General features: G+C 41.8%; 1 protein-coding gene across 1 annotated transcript in view; it reads left to right on the top strand.

Annotated features, from left to right (window-relative positions):
• The window catches only part of col6a4a (collagen, type VI, alpha 4a), a 56,967-nt gene that overhangs the window by 23,221 nt on the left and 10,884 nt on the right, over window positions 1-22,862 (top strand). The window contains exons 5-25 of the mRNA XM_058648344.1: window positions 3,690-3,796; window positions 5,600-6,208; window positions 7,546-8,133; window positions 9,701-10,270; window positions 10,595-11,215; window positions 11,315-11,875; window positions 12,486-13,043; window positions 13,305-13,883; window positions 14,268-14,846; window positions 14,932-15,287; window positions 16,754-16,832; window positions 16,926-17,071; window positions 18,445-18,537; window positions 19,454-19,507; window positions 20,550-20,621; window positions 20,714-20,740; window positions 20,849-20,893; window positions 21,693-21,746; window positions 22,471-22,533; window positions 22,608-22,673; window positions 22,785-22,838. Of these exons, the coding sequence (XP_058504327.1) occupies window positions 3,721-3,796; window positions 5,600-6,208; window positions 7,546-8,133; window positions 9,701-10,270; window positions 10,595-11,215; window positions 11,315-11,875; window positions 12,486-13,043; window positions 13,305-13,883; window positions 14,268-14,846; window positions 14,932-15,287; window positions 16,754-16,832; window positions 16,926-17,071; window positions 18,445-18,537; window positions 19,454-19,507; window positions 20,550-20,621; window positions 20,714-20,740; window positions 20,849-20,893; window positions 21,693-21,746; window positions 22,471-22,533; window positions 22,608-22,673; window positions 22,785-22,838 (5,850 nt within the window). The 5' untranslated portion in view covers window positions 3,690-3,720. The remainder of the gene's footprint in view (window positions 1-3,689; window positions 3,797-5,599; window positions 6,209-7,545; window positions 8,134-9,700; window positions 10,271-10,594; window positions 11,216-11,314; window positions 11,876-12,485; window positions 13,044-13,304; window positions 13,884-14,267; window positions 14,847-14,931; window positions 15,288-16,753; window positions 16,833-16,925; window positions 17,072-18,444; window positions 18,538-19,453; window positions 19,508-20,549; window positions 20,622-20,713; window positions 20,741-20,848; window positions 20,894-21,692; window positions 21,747-22,470; window positions 22,534-22,607; window positions 22,674-22,784; window positions 22,839-22,862) is intronic.

Raw genomic sequence — 22,862 nt, 5'->3', positions numbered from 1 at the left:
AGAAAAAAGCAATCCGGTGGCAAAAACCTGCAGGAACAAGTCTCCAGAGCTTACACTTGGTACTTTTTATTGTCACAATTAATGACAATAAAGAAATTATGTTTTTTTGTGTTCTTACAAAGAACTCCGCTACATTTCCTCTAACTGTCTCTGTTGCTTGTATTATATTACTGTATTTATATAGAGCTTTTCTAGTCTTGATGAGCTGCTTTACACAACAGTTTTCTCCCATTAAGTGTCTTTGTTCAAGTGTCTTACACATGTAGACGAGCAGAGCCAGGAATTGAACCCACAACCTTGCCGTACCACTGAGCTACCATGGCTCAATCCTAACACCTCGCTTTTTTTTTAATACTTTTACTGTACATTTTATATCAGAAAATGACTTTTGACACTTAGTCCAGTAAGTGTCATAAACTTTAAGACTTTTACTTCAATAATATTATCAAAAAAAGTGACTTCAACTTCTACCAAAGTCATTTTCTGGTCACATTCTGGTCACATTCTTATTCTGTATACACAGACTGGTCTGCTTCCTCTCACTGGACACAGATCAGCGTTCCCTGCAGCTCGTCTTCATTGTTCAGGAAGAACAACAGACACAAAGAGCAGAGGCAGGGACAGGGTTAACAGACGTGTCTCCTGTCTGTTGTTACATAATTACACCAGTGTAAAGGTGCAGTACAGGCATCGGTGTGGACAGTTGTGTGACCTGTGCTGTGGTCAGACGGTGTCTGCGGCGGCTCACAGATCTCAGGATGTGGCAGCATTAGACGGTAAACGGAGCCAGATGGAGCTCAGCCTCAGTGGACAGAAGTGGTTTGACTTTATTTGGCTGCTGGAGCTGCAGGGTTTGGGAGGAGCATCACGCGGGAACATTAGCACACTGACTGTCTGGGAAAACATCTGTCCTAACCCAAAACAGAAAGGGAAAAAAGAAGCTTTATTAAAAAATAATGCAAATCATTGGTTGTGTTCACGGCACAAGTGTCGTACACGCCCCAATTAGTGCACTCTCACTTTTTATTCTCTAATAATGACATTTTATAATCATGAAGTCATGGTTTGTTCATCTTGAAAAACAGGTGTTTTGATTTTGTCGCAGGACATAACAGCATAAAACCTGGGTCAGCAATTAGTTTGTAAAACACTTTATTTTTTTTAAGTTGAAATCCTCTTCACTTCCTGACCGCAACTTGTCCACGTCTTCACAGAAACCAGAGAAGCCAAAGCAGAGATGGTTGAAATTATTTTCATAATCGATTGTTTGGTCTAGAAAATGTCAGAAACTGTTAAACTGTGTTACCCATAGCTTTGTTCTTAAATGTCTTTGGGGGGAATAGAATAAAATATTTGATGTAAAATGTAATATTTGATAATATTCACATTTAAGAAGCTGAAAAATCTGAGAGCTTTTTTTAATTATTAAAAAAAAGCACTTAAACCAATGAAGTTTAATATGGTAGCAGATTAGTAGTGAAGTTAGCGTCTTCAGCTCTTAGTTTGTATAAAAACCTCAATTTTTAAAAAATAATGTTTTCTTTTCTTTCTTTTTTTTAATGATGCAATCAAACGGTTTTACTGTCAGTCGGGAGGTTTTGACGTTCGCGAGCGTGAATTCTAAAGTGATTTATTCTCTCTGCTGTAACTCAGTCGTGATACTTAGATTGGATTCGATTAGATTCGATTGGTTCACTCCAGAATTAATCTGTGTAATCCCAGTGCTGCAGTTATGGTTTCATGTCACAGTGCAGTGATGAGATGAATTCTTGGCAGAAAAAACACATCATTAACACACCGATGCTGAAGGAAACGCCCACTTTTAAGACTCCTCCATAGATGTGAGGCTTTAGAGTCGTATGGTTCTGATTCTTTTCTTCTTTTTTTTTCTTAACGGCTGTTAATCTACATTTCCTCAGTCGTGGGGGGGGGGGGGGGGGACTTGGCTGTGAAACAAACTCATCTGTTTCAGTTTGTTTATCAGTTTTACTAAACAGGAAAATGACTCTATACCCTAAAATGGGATGACTTCATGGCAGTGAATTTAGAAGAGGGTCTTCGTGATTTATCGTCTTTTTTATGAGGTGTTGCACCTCCTCCGCGACATGAGCGACGTTAGCATCCACAGATGTTTGTTCATCACTCTGAGAGAAATGTGGTGATTCCAACATTAATCTTTTTCTGTCTCCAGACCTGAAAATAACCTGAAAACAACACAAACACAACTCCTAGTGCTCAGATGGATTTGGATAGAGTTACAGCATTTTGGCTGTTTCATTGAACAGATCACAAACTAACCGATCACATCAGCTGCACGTGGGTAAAGTAAACTTGCATCACCCGTTTGGAGCAGCGGTTACTTAGTTGGTTAGTTTTACTTGGGCAAATGTTAGTGGAGATCAAATTTGACTATTTCAAATAGCTTATAACTTTCATTACTGGTTGGCATTGTTTTCGTTGTGCTCTTATTTGTGTTTGTAGTAAGGCGCTCCTGTGGGTGTGTCTCTACTTCATTTGTACCAGAAACTATTTCTTTAAATAAAATAATGTTATATTAAGTTTTCTTTTTTACGCTGGCTTACAGTTGTCATTTTCATCAAATAAAATACATCATTTTAGTTGTTATTCTATAACTGTCGTAGAACATTAGCGGTAAGAGGAAGTAGTTATACTTCACACAAGGACAAAAGAATGTACTTTGGGAGTCTCTGTATGAATGTTCATGTTAAAGATATTGTAGGCTGTTTTCAGTTGCGCTCTGAGTTTACGTCCCTTCTGTAACAAGCATTGTGTAGATATTTTGGCTTTTATTTTGAAGGGATCGTAAGACGTGGCCACTGTGATTGAGTTGTGACGCATAAACCAAAGTTTACTGTGTAAAGAGAGGAAAAAGCTGTTGCCTTCAAATGACGAAACCTCCGCGTTAATAGCGCACGGTGCGGTAGTTTTGCTATTAAATGTAGTATCCTGTCACTTTAGCGAGTCGTTTCACTGTTTTGTGAAAATACGATAATCTCCACTTAATACGTCATTTGGAGGACGGTGAAATAGACTCTTCTTTGAAAAACACATCACTTTTTATAAGGTACAAAAGTGAATAAGGCTTTGCTTTTCTTTCCCATCCTGCTAACTTGCTTAATTTGAGCCTCTGTGGCTTCTTGACATGGAACATTAATGTTAGCGTCCACGTGTTAGCTACGGTCTTGTTACGACTCAAGTCCACGACCTCCCACGTCATAATCACGCGCTAATGATTTATGTGTGAAGGCGGCATCATCATCCTTATTGTCATTGTTATTATTATTTTTATTTATTATTTTTGCTAAATACAATCCTCTGAAGTCCTGTGCCGACACCAGATGCAGCTGAGTTCAGTCTGTTATCCCAGTAATGCTAATGTTAGCTTGGTCATTTGGCACACACATGAAAGACTCATTTATTGTGGTATTTTCCCAAAAAACCTCCAACTGTTTTTAACTGGTTTGTTGTGCGGCGTGTCACGCCACAGCTCAGAGGTGTTTTTTAATCCTGGGAAACTTTGGTGATACAGAGTGACTGTGGGCGTGGTCGACCCCCCCCCCCTGTGCAGCTGCCGCCATTACCGAGGGCCGAGGGCCCCTCCAGATGGGAAACAGATTGGTGTTCTTGTTTTTCTGTATTTATAGTCGTCTTTTGTCTCTGTGCCTCAGGGAGAGAGAAAGAGAAACCCGAGAGCCAAACATGGAGGCGAGGCGGCGCCTTCTCCTCAGCCTCATCATGGCAGCCTGTTTCTACGGCAACGCCGCTCAGCGGACAGGTGGGTACGATTATGCAGCTGCATACCAGCACATACAGGATCATGGCAAACGTGCCCCTGCTTTCAGACCATGAACCATGTGTAAAACCACTTACATACAGAAACTCGTACATACAATTTTAAAAAGCACCATGGTTACTAACCCTGCACAAGATTGTTTTCTGCTGAGCACACGTGGGTATGAAGCATGGACAGAACCACAAACTCATGAGTCTGATAACGACTGCCTGCATAAAATGTGTTTTTATGTTTGTTTGTATTCTTCAGGCTAAAGAGTACAGCTTTTTGTAAACCATTCACTCTCCCACACCAAAGTCCATAGAGAAAATCAGCGATTTTAGCTGGCTGGGACATCGATTCCTTTTTGGTCATTAAACCAAGTTTCTGTGATTTTTCAGCTTCTTAAATGTGAATATTTTCTGGTTTCTTTGCTCCGTATAACAAAGAAATCATTAAAACTGAATCATTTTGTGTTTGTTGACAAAAACATTTGAGAAACATAATTTCCAGGTTTGACAATTACTGAAAACGATTAATTGATAAGATATGGACGGATTAATCAATAATGAAAATAAGCATCAGTTGCAGTCCTTTCGTAAACTTAAGCTGATGGTGGTTCCTTACAGGAAATGTATGTAACACACAGTACCTCATACAAATACATTTAAAGTGATTAATCCCATCTAATTACTAATGTTAATATGCCCATTTTCCAGTTTTCAAAATGTGAAAAGATTCCAAATTGTACATTTAAAGTCCTTATTAAAGGCCTTAGTCTTTCACTCTGTACACTCAGACCCTGAGGATTTAAAGAACAACAATCTACCAAAAATTACAGCCTGTGAAATCAAGATAACATGTCTTTTAGTTCTAATACGCAACAAAGCTGCCAAACATACGAGATAAAAATGCCAACTCTGGATGAGAGCCAACGTTCTTTCGTAATCGTGTCTGGAAACTCTCATCGCAACTTCTACTCAACTAAAGGAATAGTTGAGATTATTGTGTGTTTTTGTAAGTGTGAGTATAGTATTTTCTCAGCAGAAACTGAAAAACAGAGAGTGAGTGGTTTACAAACTACAGTTTCCTGTGGGAAAAGTATGTCTAACAGTAAGATAGAGCTTTATTATGTGAGCCTTTTGTTAAGTGGCTAAACTTATTATTAAACTTATTTTCTTTATTCCCCTTATTGCAGCCATAAAGGAGTTATATACAATTGCATTTCAAAACTACAAAACTATCCCCTGAATGTGGTTCATCTTCAACAAGTACAGATGTTATTAAGCCCATTTTACTGTATTCAAACTGGGAAACATTTAAAAAAAACGATTAAATTGATATTTATGCAGGCACAGTCATTAATGCAAGGTTTGTGTGACATGAGGTGATGAAGTGATGATGAATATTGTGGTGAGAAGAAGAAGAGTAAATGCTATAGCAAAGGTAAGGTTTTATCTTCTGGTTGTCTCTTCCATGCTGAACTGAGAGCAGCACAACTTTCTTTTTCCACTTTCCTCACGCTTCTGTTCACACCTGAAGGAAAGCCCTTTGCTGTAAAGTCCGTGCTCCTGTCCCAAACAAATAAAAGCATATTTTACCCCCCCTCACTGGCTTGAACACACGTGCAGCCACATTTCTGTCTGTACATCACGCTGATGCTTCACCTCTGGCTGTCACGCTTTCTTGCATCCAACAACTGCTTCAGTCGTACGAACTTTCCTTGTTGAACTCTTGTGTGAATTCTTATCTCCAAAATAAATGGTGGATCCTCCCATGATGTTGACGCCCTTCCCCCACCCTCAGTCTGCACGCAAGAGGCTGTTGCCGACATCGTCTTCCTGGTCGATGGCTCGTGGAGCATCGGCACCGAGAATTTCAAGCAGATCCGTCAGTTCCTGTACACGCTGGTCAACAGCTTTGACGTCGGGCCCGAACACATCCGCATCGGCCTGGTCCAGTACAGCACCACGCCCCGCACCGAGTTCCTGCTCAACACCCACCAGAAAAAGGAGGACATTCTCAACTACATCAGCAAGTTACCCTACATGGGGGGCGGCACCCAGACCGGGGAAGGCCTGGACTTCATGATGAGGGAGCACTTTGTGGAGGCAGCCGGCAGCCGCGCGGGTCTCAAGGTCCCGCAGATTGCCGTGGTCATCACTGACGGCAAATCGCAAGACAACGTGGAGGCCCACGCCCAGGAGCTGAAGAGGAGGGGCATCATTTTGTACGCGATCGGCATCAAAGACGCCGACGAAGAGCAGCTGAGGGAGATAGCCAACGAGCCGCACAGTCAGCACGTCTACAGCGTGTCAGACTTTGCCGCTCTGCAGGGAATCTCTCAGAGCATCGTCCAGACGCTGTGCACGACCGTAGAAGAAGCCAAAAGACAACTCCTGCAATTGTCCAGAGGTAAAACGTGTGCTGCTCATCTACTGGCCTGGCTCCAGTATTTAGTATTTATGTTGACAGGAAAATCCCAGAAGGAAATTTTCGAGCTTTTAGTTATTGATAATATAGAACGGATGGAGAAAATAACAACTGCACCATAGAAAGTCAAAGTTTTTAAAATATTGGTTCCATTGAGTTCCATCTGCAGATTGTTGAAATACTGGCGTTTTTTCTCTCTCTTATTTTATTCCTAACATTTCTGGAGGACCTAAGTTAATTTGAAGTTGGATGAAAGATAAGGATAAATTGAACAGTGAAAAAGAGACCTTAAATAAATAATGTCTGTTGAAGGGCTTTTTCCAAGGTCAAGGGTAAAAATCTTTAAAACACAAAAGTCAAGAATTCACGTGTATGACAGACAATTCTGAAAACCCGACATTCTAACTTTTCTTTATAGTTTAGTAAAATGACTGAGTCTCCTATGACTCAGTGTGGCACTTAGCGGGAATAATCCGAGTGTCAAAATTCACCTTTGCATTATTTATTCTGTGCCGTTATTTTACCTCCGCCAAGGAGGTTCTGTTTTCTTCTGCATACATTTGTCCTTATGTTAGCAACTTCCTGTCTCCAGTTTTTGGCAGATGGAGCTGATTGGTGGTAGATGATCATCATCACCCAAATATGTTCACATGACATTTTGATAAGAATCTACTAAAATATCAAATTTTCAAGAAATCCCTGCATGAGCAAAACTAAAAGGTAATTTGATTTAAACAAAATGTGGTATTTGTGTGCAGGGCAGACACTCTGCCATCAGGATAAGTCTTTTCTGGATGTGGTCCAGATTAGGGATTTGGTGTCAATTTGAATGTCACATGGTTCAGTCCCATTTATCTCAGCGACATGTTCACAGATCAGGGTGAAGTTTGTCATGTTTATGTCAGACAGTAAAAGAACAGAAATCCAATGAACCAGCAACCTTCTGTTACAAACCCAATTCCTTTCCTCTTGGCCGGGGGTGGTCCTGAGCTATAAGCAGGTTGAGTTCTATACAAATCCAGAAAGTTCTTCTGGATCCAATGGATCAAAATGTAAACGTTTCAGGTGCTGGTTTGTAAAACACAGCCTTGCTCTCTGAATGATCTGGTTTGTGTTGTCCACACGTTTTTTTTGGTCCTTTATTTTGTAATTGTGACAGTTTTCTTCCTCTTGTGTCCGTTCCCGTGATGCGACTTGTCTGTACAGTTTTCAGCAGTTGTTGTGGATTTGATGCCAAGGATTTCTTTCAGAGCTCCACCAGTAGTTTCCTTATCTCGTTCTGAGCTCTATTTACTGACTTTGTTCTTCCTCCTGTCCAGAATGTGCCAAAGCCACCGTGGCTGACATCGTCTTCCTCGTCGACGGCTCCTCCAGCATCGGCATCACAAACTTCGAGGAGGGTAAGAAGTTTCTCCGCAGCGTCATCACAGGCCTCGACATCGGCACTGATAAAGTTCGTGTGGGCTTGGCACAGTACAGCGACGAACCCTTTCAAGAGTTCCTGCTGAAGGATCACACGGACAAGCAGTCCCTGCTGGCCGAGATCAGCAAATTCCCCTATCGAACAGGAGGCACGCAAACAGGGAAAGCCATCGACTTCCTCATCAATACGTACTTCACAGAGGAGGCCGGCAGTCGAGCCAAACAACGAGTGCCTCAGATTGCGGTCATCATCACAGACGGCGACTCCACAGACGACGTGATAGAGCCCGCCAAGCTCCTGAGGCAGCATGGGGTCATTGTTTTTGCCATCGGTGTGGGACAGGCCAACGCCAACGAGCTCCGGTCCATCGCCAGCAAGCCTCCAGAACGCTTCCTGCTGACCATCGACAGCTACCAGGCTCTGGTGGCTCTGACAGAGAACCTGCTGCAGACGGTTTGTGTCTCCATGGACGATCAGAGACAAGGTACGGCAAACATTGCAATCATTTCAAAAGTGACTGTTGAGCTCACAGTTTGCTCACAGCGCAATGTCGGCAGAGAAAGCTCCTGTAAATCGAACTGAACCGGTTCCGTCTTAAAGAGTACACAGTCACTTTAAATCCACACACAGAACCTGACGGATCTATCAGATCCTTATACTGCAGTTTAGGGGGAAACCTCTAACTTTGTCAAGTAGTGCAGTTCCAGTACGTTAATTAAATGTTTAAATCCAGGGTTTTTCCACCACTGAATAAGGTCACATAACTGATGCTACAAACACGTCTATAGCTCTAGTTATCGTCGTTTTGATTTAGATCGTGACACCCCTTGTAGGTCTGGTGGATGGGAAGAGCCCCACTTCCTGCCAAAAACACGTCGCTCTTGTTGCGTGACATCAGCTGCTATTTCTGCTATTTTATAGAAGTTTGCTATTTCTATTCCAAAAACTGAAGCTGTTCTAGGGAGAAAAAAAAGGTTAATTATAATAATAATCAGTCTATCCTAGAACACACCTGCTTTGCATCTGCTCTAGGATCCTCTCGTCAGTGATTAGCAGAGTTTACAGAGATTTCACTTGTAAGTGTTTCTTTTCCATGTAGCTGTGAGTCTGCGGACACAATGGTTCAGCATTGATTAATGTTTAGTAACTGATGCTCAACGTCAGCCAACAGTAACACAGTCCTGGCCAAAAATATGCAGCTTCAGACTGAGAGTCTGTCTGAGTAATGGTGGATAAACAAAGCACTGAACTCACTGTACAAGTCTAATGTGGGAATTTTCAATTTTCAGTGGCACACAAGTCAAGCTAAATATTCATGTGAATAATGCTCTAATGCTAGAGTTATATACAGGGTTCACACAAGTCCTTGAAATCCTTAAAAAGTTTTAGAAAATAACCCTAAATAGACATGGGTCATGCTTGAATTTTCTACAAGAAAGAAGTGAAGTTGATATTTAGGTAAAGGTCTCTCTTGTTTGTTACGATGCCACCTACTGTTTCTTGCCCTACACTGCTTGATGTACGTAGACGAGGCTTACGCAGGACAAACATGGAGACATCATTACTCACTATCCACCGTCTCTCTCTCCGACCGTTGACGTGAGATTCTGTGCAGAACTATGAGCGAGTGGCATTAAGAAAGAGAGAGAAAATGACGACGTGATGTCTGGGAAATAAAAATTCCAACATCTCTGTCTCACCAAAGACAAATGACAAAGACTGACTTTGACCAAGATCCCAAATAGGACAATGACGAAAAAGTGTACGCCATCATGGACGAAGACAAGCTCTTACAAGTTGACCTCCCATCTTAAGCTCTGTCAGTATATTCTAGTCCTTGAATTTCAGGGATTTAATGACGTATTTGTATTTTGTACTTTTTATTGATCCCCTTAGAGAAATTCATTCTCTAGAATTAGGAGCAACCCTCTGGTTACAAGCCAAGTTCCCCGTTTGGCTTGTTTGAGGATTTGGCTTCTCGATTTGTGTCAGAGAAAAAGACCGTTTGATTTTCTAGTTAACTGTTTTCCTCTGCTTCTTTTACTTTTCAGCATTGGCTGAAAAGTTTTTCGACATTTTCTTCCTGTTGGATAGTGGCATGAGCAACACAGAGTTCCAGCAGGTCAGGAGCATCCTCGTTCGACTGAGCAACCAGCTGAACGTGGGAGGATCTGCCCATCGTATGGGCTTAGCTCAGTATGGCGAAGATACCAAGGTGGAATTTCAATTCAACACTTATCAAACCAAAGTGGAGGTCCAGGGCGCAGTTAAACGTTTCCGCCAGCGCAAGCTGCAACCCAATGAGAAGCGCAACCTGGGCAGTGCTTTCAACCAAGCCAGGACTAAGTTCTTCACCAGTGAGGCAGGAAGTCGTGCGGACGAAGGATACCGACAGTACCTGGTTGTTTTTAGCGGGAAAGATTCAGATGACAACATTTACAATTCCTCACGTCAGTTGAAATCGGAGGCAATCAACGTGATTGGATTGAGCCTGGGTGCGTCGAAGAAAGAAATGCGTACCATATCCACATCGCCGTATTATTACGACTCCATCGCCAACATCGTGCCTTCACTGAAGGGCGTTTTCGAAGCAGAGGAACGAGAAACTCTTCTCACTGGAGGTAAAAAGACTTTATTGTACTTCATTTGGAGTAGATGGGAGGGGCTTAGCCGTATCTCAATGGATTATTTGTGGGTAGAGATCAAATGTTCCCCTGAGATTTAAGGTTATTGTATACTTGTTAACTTTAGAAGGTAAAGGTCTATAATGAGAGTGCTGTTCACCATTGTTGTTATGCTAAGCTAATATTTCAAAAATAGTGCTGATTTAGTGAAATCTGATGGATGTGATTTGAAGTCTGGAGTTTTGAATCTTTCTGATCGGAATCTTGACTGGCTCACAAAGTATTTGATGATGATAATAATAACTGATGTACTGCTCGCAGATTGCCAAGCCGCCAAACTGGCAGACATCGTATTCATCATCGACGAGTCTGGAAGCATTGGAACGACGAACTTCCAGCTGGTACGCACTTTCCTGCACTCCATCGTGAGTGGCTTGGAAATCAGTCCGACGAAGGTACGTGTCGGAATCGTGCTGTACAGCGACAAAGCCGCAGCACAGGTCTACCTCGACAGCTTTGACAACAAGAAAGAACTACTGAATTTCATCAAGATCCTACCTTACCGGGGAGGTGGTACGAGCACTGGAGCGGCCCTGACTTTCACCCTCAAGAATCTTTTCACCACAAAAAGAGGAAGTAGGAAAGATAGAGGAGTTCAGCAGGTGGCAGTTGTGATCACTGATGGTGAATCCCAGGACAATGTGACCCAACCGGCAGCAGCGCTCCGTCGAGCTGGTGTCACTGTTTACTCTGTTGGGGTCAAAGATGCCAACCAGGGCCAGCTGGTCACGATGGCGTCCCATCCCCCCAATAGGCACGTGTTTATCGTGGACAGTTTTACTAAACTGAAAGCTCTGGAGCAGAGTCTGCAGAAAAGCCTTTGCTTTAACATCTTGCACCAGGCCATCACAGTTGAGTCACGACGAGCTGGCATCAAGGAAGGTCTGAACCACAGCTGTCTTCAATTGACTGAAAAATAATGATTATTATTGTTATTCAATGTAGAAATTAACTCAAGCTGTGTTTGCTTCTGCTTTCCAGGTTGTGTGCAAACAGATGAAGCAGATATCTTCTTCCTGATTGACCACTCAGGAAGTATTTATCCCACAGACTTCCAAGACATGAAGAAGTTCATTATTGAGTTTCTTAATACCTTCCGTATTGGGCCAGATCATGTTCGTTTGGGAGTTGCAAAATACGCAGATTCACCAAATTTAGAGTTTGATCTGACAACACACTCCGATGCCAAGTCACTGGAAAAAGCCATTGAGGCAATCATACAAATAGGAGGCGGAACAGAGACTGGGAGAGCGCTGGAATTCATGGGCCCACTTTTTGACAAAGCACTGGTGACACGCGGGCACAAAGTTCCGGAGTACCTGGTGGTCATTACTGATGGAAAGTCCGCAGATCAGGTCAAAGTTCCTGCAGAAAAATTGAGATCTCAGGGTGTTACCGTTTACGCCATCGGGGTGAAAAGTGCAGATCAAGAGGAGCTGCGAGAGATTGCTGGTGACCCCAAGAGAACTTTCTTTGTCAATAATTTTGATGCCCTGAAGCCCATCAAAGACGACATCATCACAGATATCTGTTCTCAAGATGGTGAGTAACAATCGACACAAAACAACGGAAGCAGATCAGTAACTCCTCACTTAATCACTATAATTTGTGAGTCACATGGTCCCCACAGCATCCGTCTTCTTCTCCATCTTTCGGCTAATGCCTTTAGTGGTCGCCACAGCAGATCATGTTGTCCTCTCCCTTGTGTCCTCCTCTGTTCCACCAACTGTCCTCATGTCCACCTTCACACATCCTTGAACCTTCTCTGTGGTCTTCTGCTTTTCCTCCTGTCCTACAGCTCCATCTTAAACATCTTTTGTCCAATATAATCACTGGCCCCTCCTCTGCACGTGACCAAACCACCTCAACCTTGACTTTATTACTTTATCTCAGCTCTGTCACCTCCAGCTCCAGTACCTCCTGTCTTTTGGATAGTGCTACTGTCTCCAAGCCACACATCATAGCAGGTCTCACTACCTATCTTCTTTTCCTTCCCTTTCACTTTTCCTGCCCTGACACTCATCTCCACCCACTCCACCCTGCCTGCACACTCTTCTTCACCTCTCTTGGATAGTTGACACCAGGTATTTAAAGTGATCCACTGTCACTTCCTCTTCTCCTTGTCTAACATGTCTGTGCCGCCTGTTTACAGCTTGCAAAGACATACCAGGAGACCTCCTCTTCCTCATCGACAGCTCAGGAAGCATTTATCCCCAAGACTATCTGAAAATGAAAGATTTCATGAAAGCGGTTATTGGCAAGTCTCTCATTGGGCAGAACGAGGTGCATGTTGGTGTCATGCAGTTCAGCACCGTCCAGAGGCTCGAGTTCCCGCTCAACCGCTACTACAGCAAAGACGAAATGTCCAAAGCCATTGATAATATGCAGCAGATAGGTGGAGGCACTCACACGGGTGAAGCCATCACTGATGTGACGCAGTATTTTGATGCAAGCAGAGGAGGGCGCCCAGACCTGAGGCAGAGGCTGGTCGTGATAACAGACGGTGAGGCCCAGGACGAGGTCAAAGGTCCTGCTGAGGCTCTGAGAGCAAAGGGAGTGGTGGTTTATGCCATTGGAGTCGTTGATGCCAACACCACCCAGCTGCTGGAGATCAGCGGCTCACCTGACAAGATGTACGCCGAGAGGGACTTTGATGCCTTGAAGGACCTGGAGAACCAGGTTGCCATGGAGCTCTGTGATCCAGAGAGAGGTGAGAGCAACATGCCGAAGCATTACTCTCTATAATTTAACACAATTCACACGTTACATTTGAGTAGATTCGGACACCTTTTGGCTGCAGAACCTGAGTTTTGGACAAATGCATTAAACATGTAAATGGTTGATTTGAAGGTTTTGAAAGACAGATGTGATTGCAAACAACCATGTAAAATGCTACTGATTTATGGTATTGTTGATGTCTTTGTTGTCTCATCGGACCCCATTTCTTCTTAACCTCTTTTTTTAAATGCAGATTGTAAGAAGACGGAAAAGGCAGATATTATTTTCCTGGTGGATGGCTCCACAAGCATAACCCTGCCCAAGTTCAGAAGCATGCAAAAGTTTATGATGTCAATGGTGAACCAAACCACGGTGGGAAAAGACTTGACTCGTTTTGGGGTCATTCTCTACTCCACCGACCCCAGTTCTGTTTTTACTCTGAAGCAATACACCTCCAAGCGAGAGGTTGTTCAAGCAATACAAGCACTGAAGTCGCCATATGGAGACACCTACACTGGCAAGGCCTTGGGATACTCCTTACAGTTCTTTGGAGCTGACAACGGTGGTCGGGCTGCACTCCAGGTGCCTCAGATTCTCATGGTGGTCACAGATGGTGACGCAACTGACAGGAACAGTCTTGTGGCTCCGTCAGTGGCGCTGCGAGATGCCGGGGTCAGTGTCTTCAGTATCGGCGTGGAAGGAGCGAACCGGACACAGCTGGAGATCATGGCTGGTCACGACACTTCCAAAGTCTTCTATGTAGACAATTTTGACGCCCTGGAAACTCTCTACAAGAACATTACTCAAGTCCTTTGTGAATCCACCAAGCCAGGTACGAGTGCCAGCACCATATATTGTTATAACTCACCTTCACCTTTAAATTTAGTTTTAATCAGAAGGTTTTAGAGTTTTAGCCACAACCACAAAATAAAATACCTTATTTAATATTGTTGCTAAAGTGATTATGACATATGGTCTGCCATTGTCCAATAAAAACACTGGCAACGGGGACACCAGCTTTGTCCAAGAGCTTTCTTTAGACAGTTGTTTGGTGAGAAACTGTGCTTGCACTGCCACAACCTCAACTTCTACTGCAGGCAGCACAAGAAGTGGATCCATCGTGCAGTTCAGCAACATTTGGCTGCTAAATTCACAGCATTCAACACATATATGACACGCTTATTAATTACTAACTATAACTTTTCTGTCTTTGTAGTTTGTGAAAAACAGAGGGCTGACCTGGTCTTCCTTCTTGATCAGTCTGGCAGCATCTCCACACAGGATTACACCACCATGAAGATGTTCACAACTGAAATAGTGAAGAGTTTCAAAGTCGCTGAAGACTTGGTGCGTATTGGACTCGCTCAGTTCAGCAGCACCTTCCAGCGTGAGTTCTACCTCAACGAGTACTATGACGAGCAAGCAGTGACCAAGCACGTCTTGGATCGGGTCCAGCTTGGTGGAGGAACCAACATTGGGTTTGCCTTAGATTCCATCAGGGAGTATTTTGAGGCATCAAGGGGCAGCCGTAGATCTGCGGGGATCTCCCAGAATCTGGTGCTGATCACGGATGGTGAGTCACAGGACGATGTCGTAGAGCCAGCTGAACGTCTCAGGGCACTGGGGGTTGAGGTGTTTGCCATTGGCATTGGAAAATACCACAAGATGGAGCTGCGGCAGATCACTGGCTCTGCAGACAGGTTGTTTACTGTGCAGGATTTTGGTAGCTTGGAAAAAATCAAGCAGAAGGTGGTGGATACCATCTGCAAATCCAAACCCCCCAAAGAACAAACTGGTGAGTTAAAATGAATGTCTTGCAATTTTTTTCCCACCATGTTTCTCTCTGTCGATGAGGCAAAGACGATTCTCCTCTTCTGCAGGCTGCACCATCGACATCGCCATGGGGTTCGATATTTCTCAAAGAACCGGACTTCCTGGCGAGATGCTGGTCAGTGGCCACACCAAGCTCCAGACCTTCCTGCCAGAGATCGCACATTACATTTCCTCAGTACCAGGCCTGTGCTGTGTCACCTCCTCACCTGTCAGGACCAACCTGGCATACAGAGTGGTGGATCGCAGTGGACGCGTCCTGTACGACTACAACTTTGAGGGCTACAGCGAGGACGTGGTGAACAAAGTCAAGACTTTGACTTTGACGGAGCCCACTTACTTCAACACTGCCCTGCTGAAGTCCTTTGGCGAAAAGTTCCGTGCTGAGTCCGGAGCTGGTGTGAAGGTGAGTCTGAGAGGAAGGAATCTGTTTTAGTTTGAAAATACACCACATCTGTTACAGTTACTCCTGACTTACACACTGGTTTTCAATTCATCAATGATCACTTTTAAGACTTTTCTTATGAAAACTACAGGGTTGTGTTTTATCATGGACAAACAGATACTTTATTTTGAAGACAGCAGAGGTTTGTTTTATGGTGAATGAACAGAAACTGAGACTTTTATTTTGAAGACCAGGGTTGTGTTGAAGTGTGGATGAACAGAAGAGGAGACCTTTTTTTTGACGACTGCATGGTTGTGTTTCATCTTAGACGAACATGCTTGAGGCATGTTTTTTTTGTTCTATTATTTTTAAGAACAGTGGAAGAACAGAAACTGGGACTTTTATTTTGAAAACTGTGGTTGTGTTTTATCATAGGCAAACACAAAACTGTGACCTTTATTTTGAAGACTGTAGGGTTGTACTTCATTATGGACAGACAGACAACTGGGACTTTTATTTTGAAAATGCCAGGGTTAGGAAGGACAAGGGGAAACTGATGTTTTTAAAATGTTTTTCTAAATGTTTACGGACTAAAAGATTGGCATGAAGACAAATGATTCCCTGTTAGTGAAGAATTTGTTATTGTCCCAGTTTGGTCATTAAATGGGTTTTTCATGCTTGTAAACGTTTCCTTCCATTTTCCCGCTGAAGTAAAGTGAGCGGCGTAAATCTGCAGCTTCAGGTGGTGAAACTGTTAGATGTCATTTGTTTTGCAGTAATTTCAGAAACACACACAGGTTTGACTGTGGGACAAAAGAAAATGAGGAAAATGACTCTTTAATTGATTTTCATGTTGTTGTTTCAACATCTGGTTTTCATTGAGGCTTTTTCTCGCCCTCGACCTGGCATCAGTGGAGGATTAAGCAAAACATGAATATTACCAAACTGGTAGAGGAGATGATTAAGAATCCTGGGTCTCAACATGTCTTTTTTAGCTTTGTCCTCAAACTTAAGTAATGTCACATTTTCAGAACTGTTCTGTATCTCACTGTTAGACAGACCTTTCCAACAGGAAACTGAAGTTTGTAAACCACTCACTCTCCCACACCAAACCCTATGGAGAAAATCAGTGATTTTAACATCAAAACACACAGGAGTTATTGATCCACTGCTGCCTCCATCTCTAAGTTCAAATGTCTTAGTAAATAAAACACTGTGTTTGAAATTCAGTAGCTCTTGTGTTCCTGCGAGCTAAAATCACGGATTTTGTCTATGGACATTGGTGTGGGAGCGAGTGGTTTACAAACTTCAGTTTTCTGTTGGAAAAGTCTGTTGAACATCGAAAAAATAAAGCAGTGAACATGTTCTTCAGATATCGCAGAGTTAGGATTATGTATATTTTACTGAGGTGGTGAACAATCCCATTTGAAAGTTGAGACATTGACACTGTGATTAAGTGACTGTGAGTGACTCGCCTTGTTCCTCAGGTGCTGCTGATCTTCTCTGATGGACTTGATGAAGATGTGATGAAACTGGAGCATGAGTCAGAGCTGCTGAGACAGTCTGGTAAAAAAATCAAATCAAATCATTAGTAACTGCTCATACAGTAGATATGTCACATTTCACTGTGGTCTCCCTCTGTCGTGTTTTTGTCTACAGGCATCAACGCTCTGCTCATCGTGGCTCTGGAGGGAGCGCGAGACTCCGCCCAGCTGCAGATGGTTGAGTTTGGTCGCGGGTTCGGTTACAAACTTCCCCTGAGCATCGGCATGCCGAGCATCGGTAGCACCGTCCTCAAACAGATCGTAAGTGTTGTACAAAATTGTATGCTGCACAGACTCTAGACACGTAGCAGCAACATTTCCCGCAGTCCCTCAACGCACCACTGAATCATAACACTCAATATAATGAATGAAAATAAACTTCTTTTTTTTCATTATTTCTGGTTCCCTAAAGTTGGACCTTTTCAGAATTTTTTTAAAGGCATTTTCTGACTCTGCTGAAATTGAAGAATAAAACCATGCAGTGATGTTTTTCTTTTTGTCTTTGGCCTGATGAGAATCACAGAACCTTTATTAAAAGGGTCTTTCTTGTCCTGACGTGTCCGGTTACTGAAAGACCAAAGAAAAGAAAAAAACAGGGAAAAGTTGACCAAAGAAAATATGTAAATTCTTCACCGTGTGAAGAGAGAGAGCAAAGGAACAGGAATGTAGTTCAGAGGATGGAAAAGGAAGAGACTTTGATATAAAGTTAGGTAAATATATATATATGTATATGTGTATATATATATATATATATGTATATGTGTGTGTGTGTATATATATATATATATATACACACATATATGGAAGTGACGTAATTGGCACGTCAGCTCTCAGATCCGCAGCTCCCCCTCTGGAAAGGCAGATGCACCGCTAGCAATTATCAAAACACTGAGTAATGCCGTAATCCCTTTGATCCGGAGTCTGACCCAGAGTCAGAAGACACTGTGACAAGTGAAAGACTGCAGCAGGACAACTGTAGCTTGGATAAAGTTGTGGTTACCGAGATGATAAACACACATCCAAATGAAACACGAGCGTAGCGTGTAGCTTAGCCTGTAGCCTGCTATCGCTAATGCTAAACGTCAAAACTAGCACACAAAGACAGTTATATACGTATTGTCTGCACTGCTCCTTCCTTTAGGTGAAGTTTGGAGCTGTGTCCTGCTTTATATTGCTGCTTTCAACCGTAGAAGTAGAAGAAGAACTACTTTTGTTGTAGCTGCTGAGTGTATCGGTTGTACGGAGCTCAGCAGCTGCAACAAGAGTAGTTCTTCTTCTACGGTTGTGCCTGAAGTGCCGTTCAGCTTCGTAGAGCTCAGGAAAACAATCAAACCCTGTGCTCTCAGCAGTGGCTGAACTGATTGTTATGGACTTTTAGGGCTTCCTAAACGAGGTGTTGACGCAGATACACGCAAAAATGCAGCGTTAATTGGCACTAGGCGGGTTATGGGATCTTTAATCCTTATCTTGTCCAGAATGACTTGACAAATTTGAATGTAATCACAGTAAAACTTGAGGAGTAGTTTAAAACAGCATTTGTAAAATCACCACCAGAATTAGCTCCATGCTGACAGAAATCAGAGAATCACTGTTGTGTTTTAATGCCTCCTCCCTCTCCTCCCTCTCCTCCTCAGGACACCGTGTCGGACAGAGAATGCTGTAACGTCATGTGCAAGTGTTCGGGACACGAAGGCATCCGAGGCTCTCGAGGCGTGCCAGGGTCAAAGGTGAGTGGTTTTTTTTTTAAACATGATGTCACAAACATTCTTGCAGCAGGTTAAAGTGTCAAAAGGTCAGAAAAAAGGGGGAGGAGTCAGACACGTCGAGACTAAAAGTAAAGCAGATCACGCTCCTGTTTTCTGTACAGAGGTCAAAGGGCAGAGAAACACATGTGACATGCTGCTGTCAGAGGTCGAGGGTGAAAATGTAAAGTTTTCACTGTAAATGTACAGTTTTCACAGAATAAATGTTTATAAACATAAATAAAAGCTTTCCTTAATAAAAAAGCCTGTAATTTAAGACATTTATAAACTATACAGTGAGATGTTGGACATTAGTCATTTTACATTTGGTTCATTTATTCACTCGTTCATTTATTCATTTTCAGTTTTTCATCGTTTAATTAATAAATTCATTCATTCATTTTTAGCATCAGTATTATTAGTAACTAGTGTTTATTTAATGATTTGTTGATTATTTTGTCGATCGTTTGATTTGTTGTTTGTTTCATAAATGTTTAAAAGTGTTTCCCAAACCTAAAAATCTCCCAAAATCTAAATATATTCAGTTTACTGTCAAAATACAAAGAAGCTGAACTCCATTATCAAAATAGTTGGAGGTTAATACAACAATGTTGTCTGAAATCATTATTATATGATATTTTGCTGTGTATTTTTTGGGAACACATTGTTTTTATTTTATTTCTCCATAAATACATATCTGCACATAGTTATTCACGTCTGATTTCACAAACAATAAAGAAAATATAACAAATAAAAGACGAATGAGTGACACAATTCTGGTCCATATCAGACTTATCAGTCTATTCAGGATCAGAAGAACTTGTTTCACAACATAAATTATTCCTTGTAACTCAGTGACAAATGTTTGAAGCTGTTGTTTTCTTTGTTTGTTTGTTGACAGGGCGTGTCAGGACAGAAGGGTTACCCAGGATTCCCTGGAGAGGAGGGCGTGGCAGTGAGTTTTCATCCACTTCATCCACTTTGATTCTTTTCACTTTTAACTTGAAAACAAACCAAAAAAGAAAATCATGAAATCAGACTTGAAGGTCCCATGTTATGCAGTACACTTGATGGCCAGTAGTTTTCACTGTTGAGCACAACTCATCAGACCAGTGAAAACAACCATTAAACATCATAAATATGAGTCAAATTCAGGCTATATCTCTGGATTATTAGCATTTTTTTGTCATTTGCGTAGCTCACATCGCAGTCACATTCTAGACCCATATTGGCCAAGTTTGTCTACAAATGGAATTCATGAACTTGTCATTGTGACGTACACACACACATCATATACAGGTCATGAACTCGTCATTGTGACACACCCACACACACATCGTATACAGGCCGTCTTATAGAAAAGGAGGAGGAGTTAACAGGTCGTGAATCGGGGCTGTCACTTTTAATCCGACATTCAGAAATCTGTTCAAACCTGAGGAGGAAAGTTAAAAAACTCAAACGCTAAAACCCGCTCCAGTTCAAAATATACAGCCTAGAAGTGCGTCACACCCTCTTGAAGAATCACTGTGTGGTCCAGCAGAAAGTAGGACGGTGACGTTATGAAGCTAAAGCAGTCGTCTGAAAAGTGGCGTGTGGAAGTTTTGTTTGTTGGAACTTGACGACACAAATCCGCAGATTCACCTGTTAGCTTAGCTGTTAGCTCCACCTGAGGGAGGCGGCAACGATCGCAACAAGCGATTAACATTTTCGTGACGAATACGAAAAGCAATAAATAAAAAATGTCACGTAATATTTATTGAAATGTACACAGAGGGGTGCGGCATCACATTTACATAAATTTACATTATGTAGGACATGTGTAAAGCTGAATGTTGCATATCGGACCTTTAATTTTTGGTCATATTTAGTCGATTTAAAGATCTCTAATCAGAAACATTTAGCTGTTTTCTTTTAAACAAACAAAGAAGCTTTTAAAGACGTTTAACAACAGATTATTTAGTTCATTAGAGAATTTAAAGACGCTCGTTTGACTGCAGGGCGAGCGAGGACGTCCAGGACCCAGTGGACCTCAGGGCCTTCAGGGATGCTCGGGTCACAGAGGAATAAAGGTACGGCGCCGCTGTCGCACACAGCACCAGTAATGTGACCACAGCAGCAGAAGCACATGTTTGATGATGACGTGTCCCTCTTGTGTCCACAGGGAAACCGAGGCCTCCGCGGGAACAGGGTAAGTGAAACAGGAAGTGATGTAACCTGTGAGTGAGGAATGTTTTTGATAAACACTGGGAAGTCGAGGAGAAAAGGAAATGAGTGAAATTGTCCTTCAATGTTCCAGGGAGAAGACGGAGAGGACGGGCTGCACGGAGTCAACGGAGAACAGGTAACGATGTGGCACCGTCAAGATCAACACCTATTTAACCCTTAGTGCATACACATACACAACTCCTTATATGGATGTCCCGGGAGTGTTTTCGTCTTCTTATGTGTTGTTGAGTCAAAGTCATTCTTTTTCCTCAAAGTAAATCGTGTTTTTGAGGACCTGAATGTACCCCAAAACTCACAGATATTAGCGACCGCATCATAACCTGGTGAAAATTTACATGTGAAAAAGTGTGCAAAATTGGAAGTGGGAGGGGCTAAAGAAAATGAAAAAAAAAAGCTTTTATTTGGTGATTTTTTTTTTAAAATGTTTCATGTACATGAATGAAAGTTGGCACACTTTTTTGGCAAATTCGCACCAATGGTATTTTTAATATTATATCACCTTTTTTTGTTAAATGGGAGGAGCGGAGTATACGTTTTCATCAGGTGTGTTTATAAAATTAGTGAAAATGTAAAAAAAAAGATCGGTACATAGGTCAGATCTATAAGTTGTGTGATAAAAAAAAAACATATAAACATATGAGACTTTGTCACTTAGTAAAAGCAGCCTAAACACTAAACCCTAAAAATATGATCATTTTAAAGTCAATGTACCCTCTTTCTGTATTTTCCATCTGGAATTTATACATATATATATATGTGACAACGTGACATGTTCTTCACCCTCTCATGAGCTTCATGTGATCAGGTGACACCATGGTGAATGAGGAGTTATTGGGTTTGTTTTTAATAACGCAGGAAATGAGCAGGTGTGTCCAGGAAGGTTTCAGGTTCTGTGTTTTTGTTTTTTTTCTCAGGGTCTGACAGGAAAAGACGGAGTTGGAGGACTTCGAGGACGACCAGGAAACCCAGTAAACACCGTTACACATTTTATCAATATAATTATCTTATATAAAATACATTTATCTTCATTTTCACTTGTTCAAGACGTTTATATTTGTTATATATGTATATGTATGTATATATATATATATATACACATATATAAATAACAAAATATAAATGTGTTGAATTTGTATATTTTTAACATGAAACAAAATTCAAGCAACAGAAGTATTTAGAAAACCTAATTTGTATTATAATTATAATAATACATTTTTAATTAAAGTAACCATTTACATGTTCATTATTAACATTTAGCTGAAGCACTGAAATGAGTATATTATTTTTATTGTGTACCATTTGTGTGATTAATATGTAACAGTTATAACTTTAATATTGATGATAATATTGGAACTCCTCATTTCTTTTAATTACATTGATTAACAGAAATGATTGAATTAATAATTTTAATGACAGGTTTTGATGATTAACCTCAGTAATAGAACAATGTTTACATGGAACTGAATTAATTACTGATAAAGATTTACTTATATGTTTTTATTTAGTTGATTTACATTCAACAGAAGTTTAAACTGTTAAGATATTTAACAGACATTTACGACATGTGTGTAATCTGTAGGAGATTAAAGCCTCTCTGTAGTTCAGTGGAATTCCCCTTTAGCTGCAAAGTCACCCATCACATGACCTCTGACCTCCAGCTGGTTGATTGACAGCCTAAACTGTCATCCTCAGGGTATCCCAGGTATCAGAGGGGAGGTGGGGCTTAGAGGACAGCGAGGACTGAGAGGTGATCCGGTGAGTTACAAAATCAATAAAAACTCCCTGTTATTGATCGATCAGCCGATCCTGATCCTGTGTGTTTTTTTCAGGGTGAACCCGGCGCCGACGACAAAACCCCCGGACCCAAAGGAGACGCCGGTAACCCCGGTTTTCCGGTAAGAGACCTTCCTTGGTTTTCCTGAGATATTTCATGATGTCATAAGGAATCGTCAATTCTTGTGTTTCTGCTGACTCATGATTGTGTTTCTGTTGACTCATCCTCTCAGGGTCTACCTGGACCCGACGGGCCACCGGGTGAGAGTGGAGTGGAAGGGAACCCGGTGAGTTTTTGAAAAGCAGGATGA

This window comes from Solea solea, chromosome 13, assembly GCF_958295425.1.
Source record: "Solea solea chromosome 13, fSolSol10.1, whole genome shotgun sequence".
Lineage (NCBI taxonomy): Eukaryota > Metazoa > Chordata > Actinopteri > Pleuronectiformes > Soleidae > Solea > Solea solea.
The sequence above is the reverse complement of the archived record's forward strand: the minus strand, read 5'-3'. Positions and strand labels throughout refer to the sequence as shown.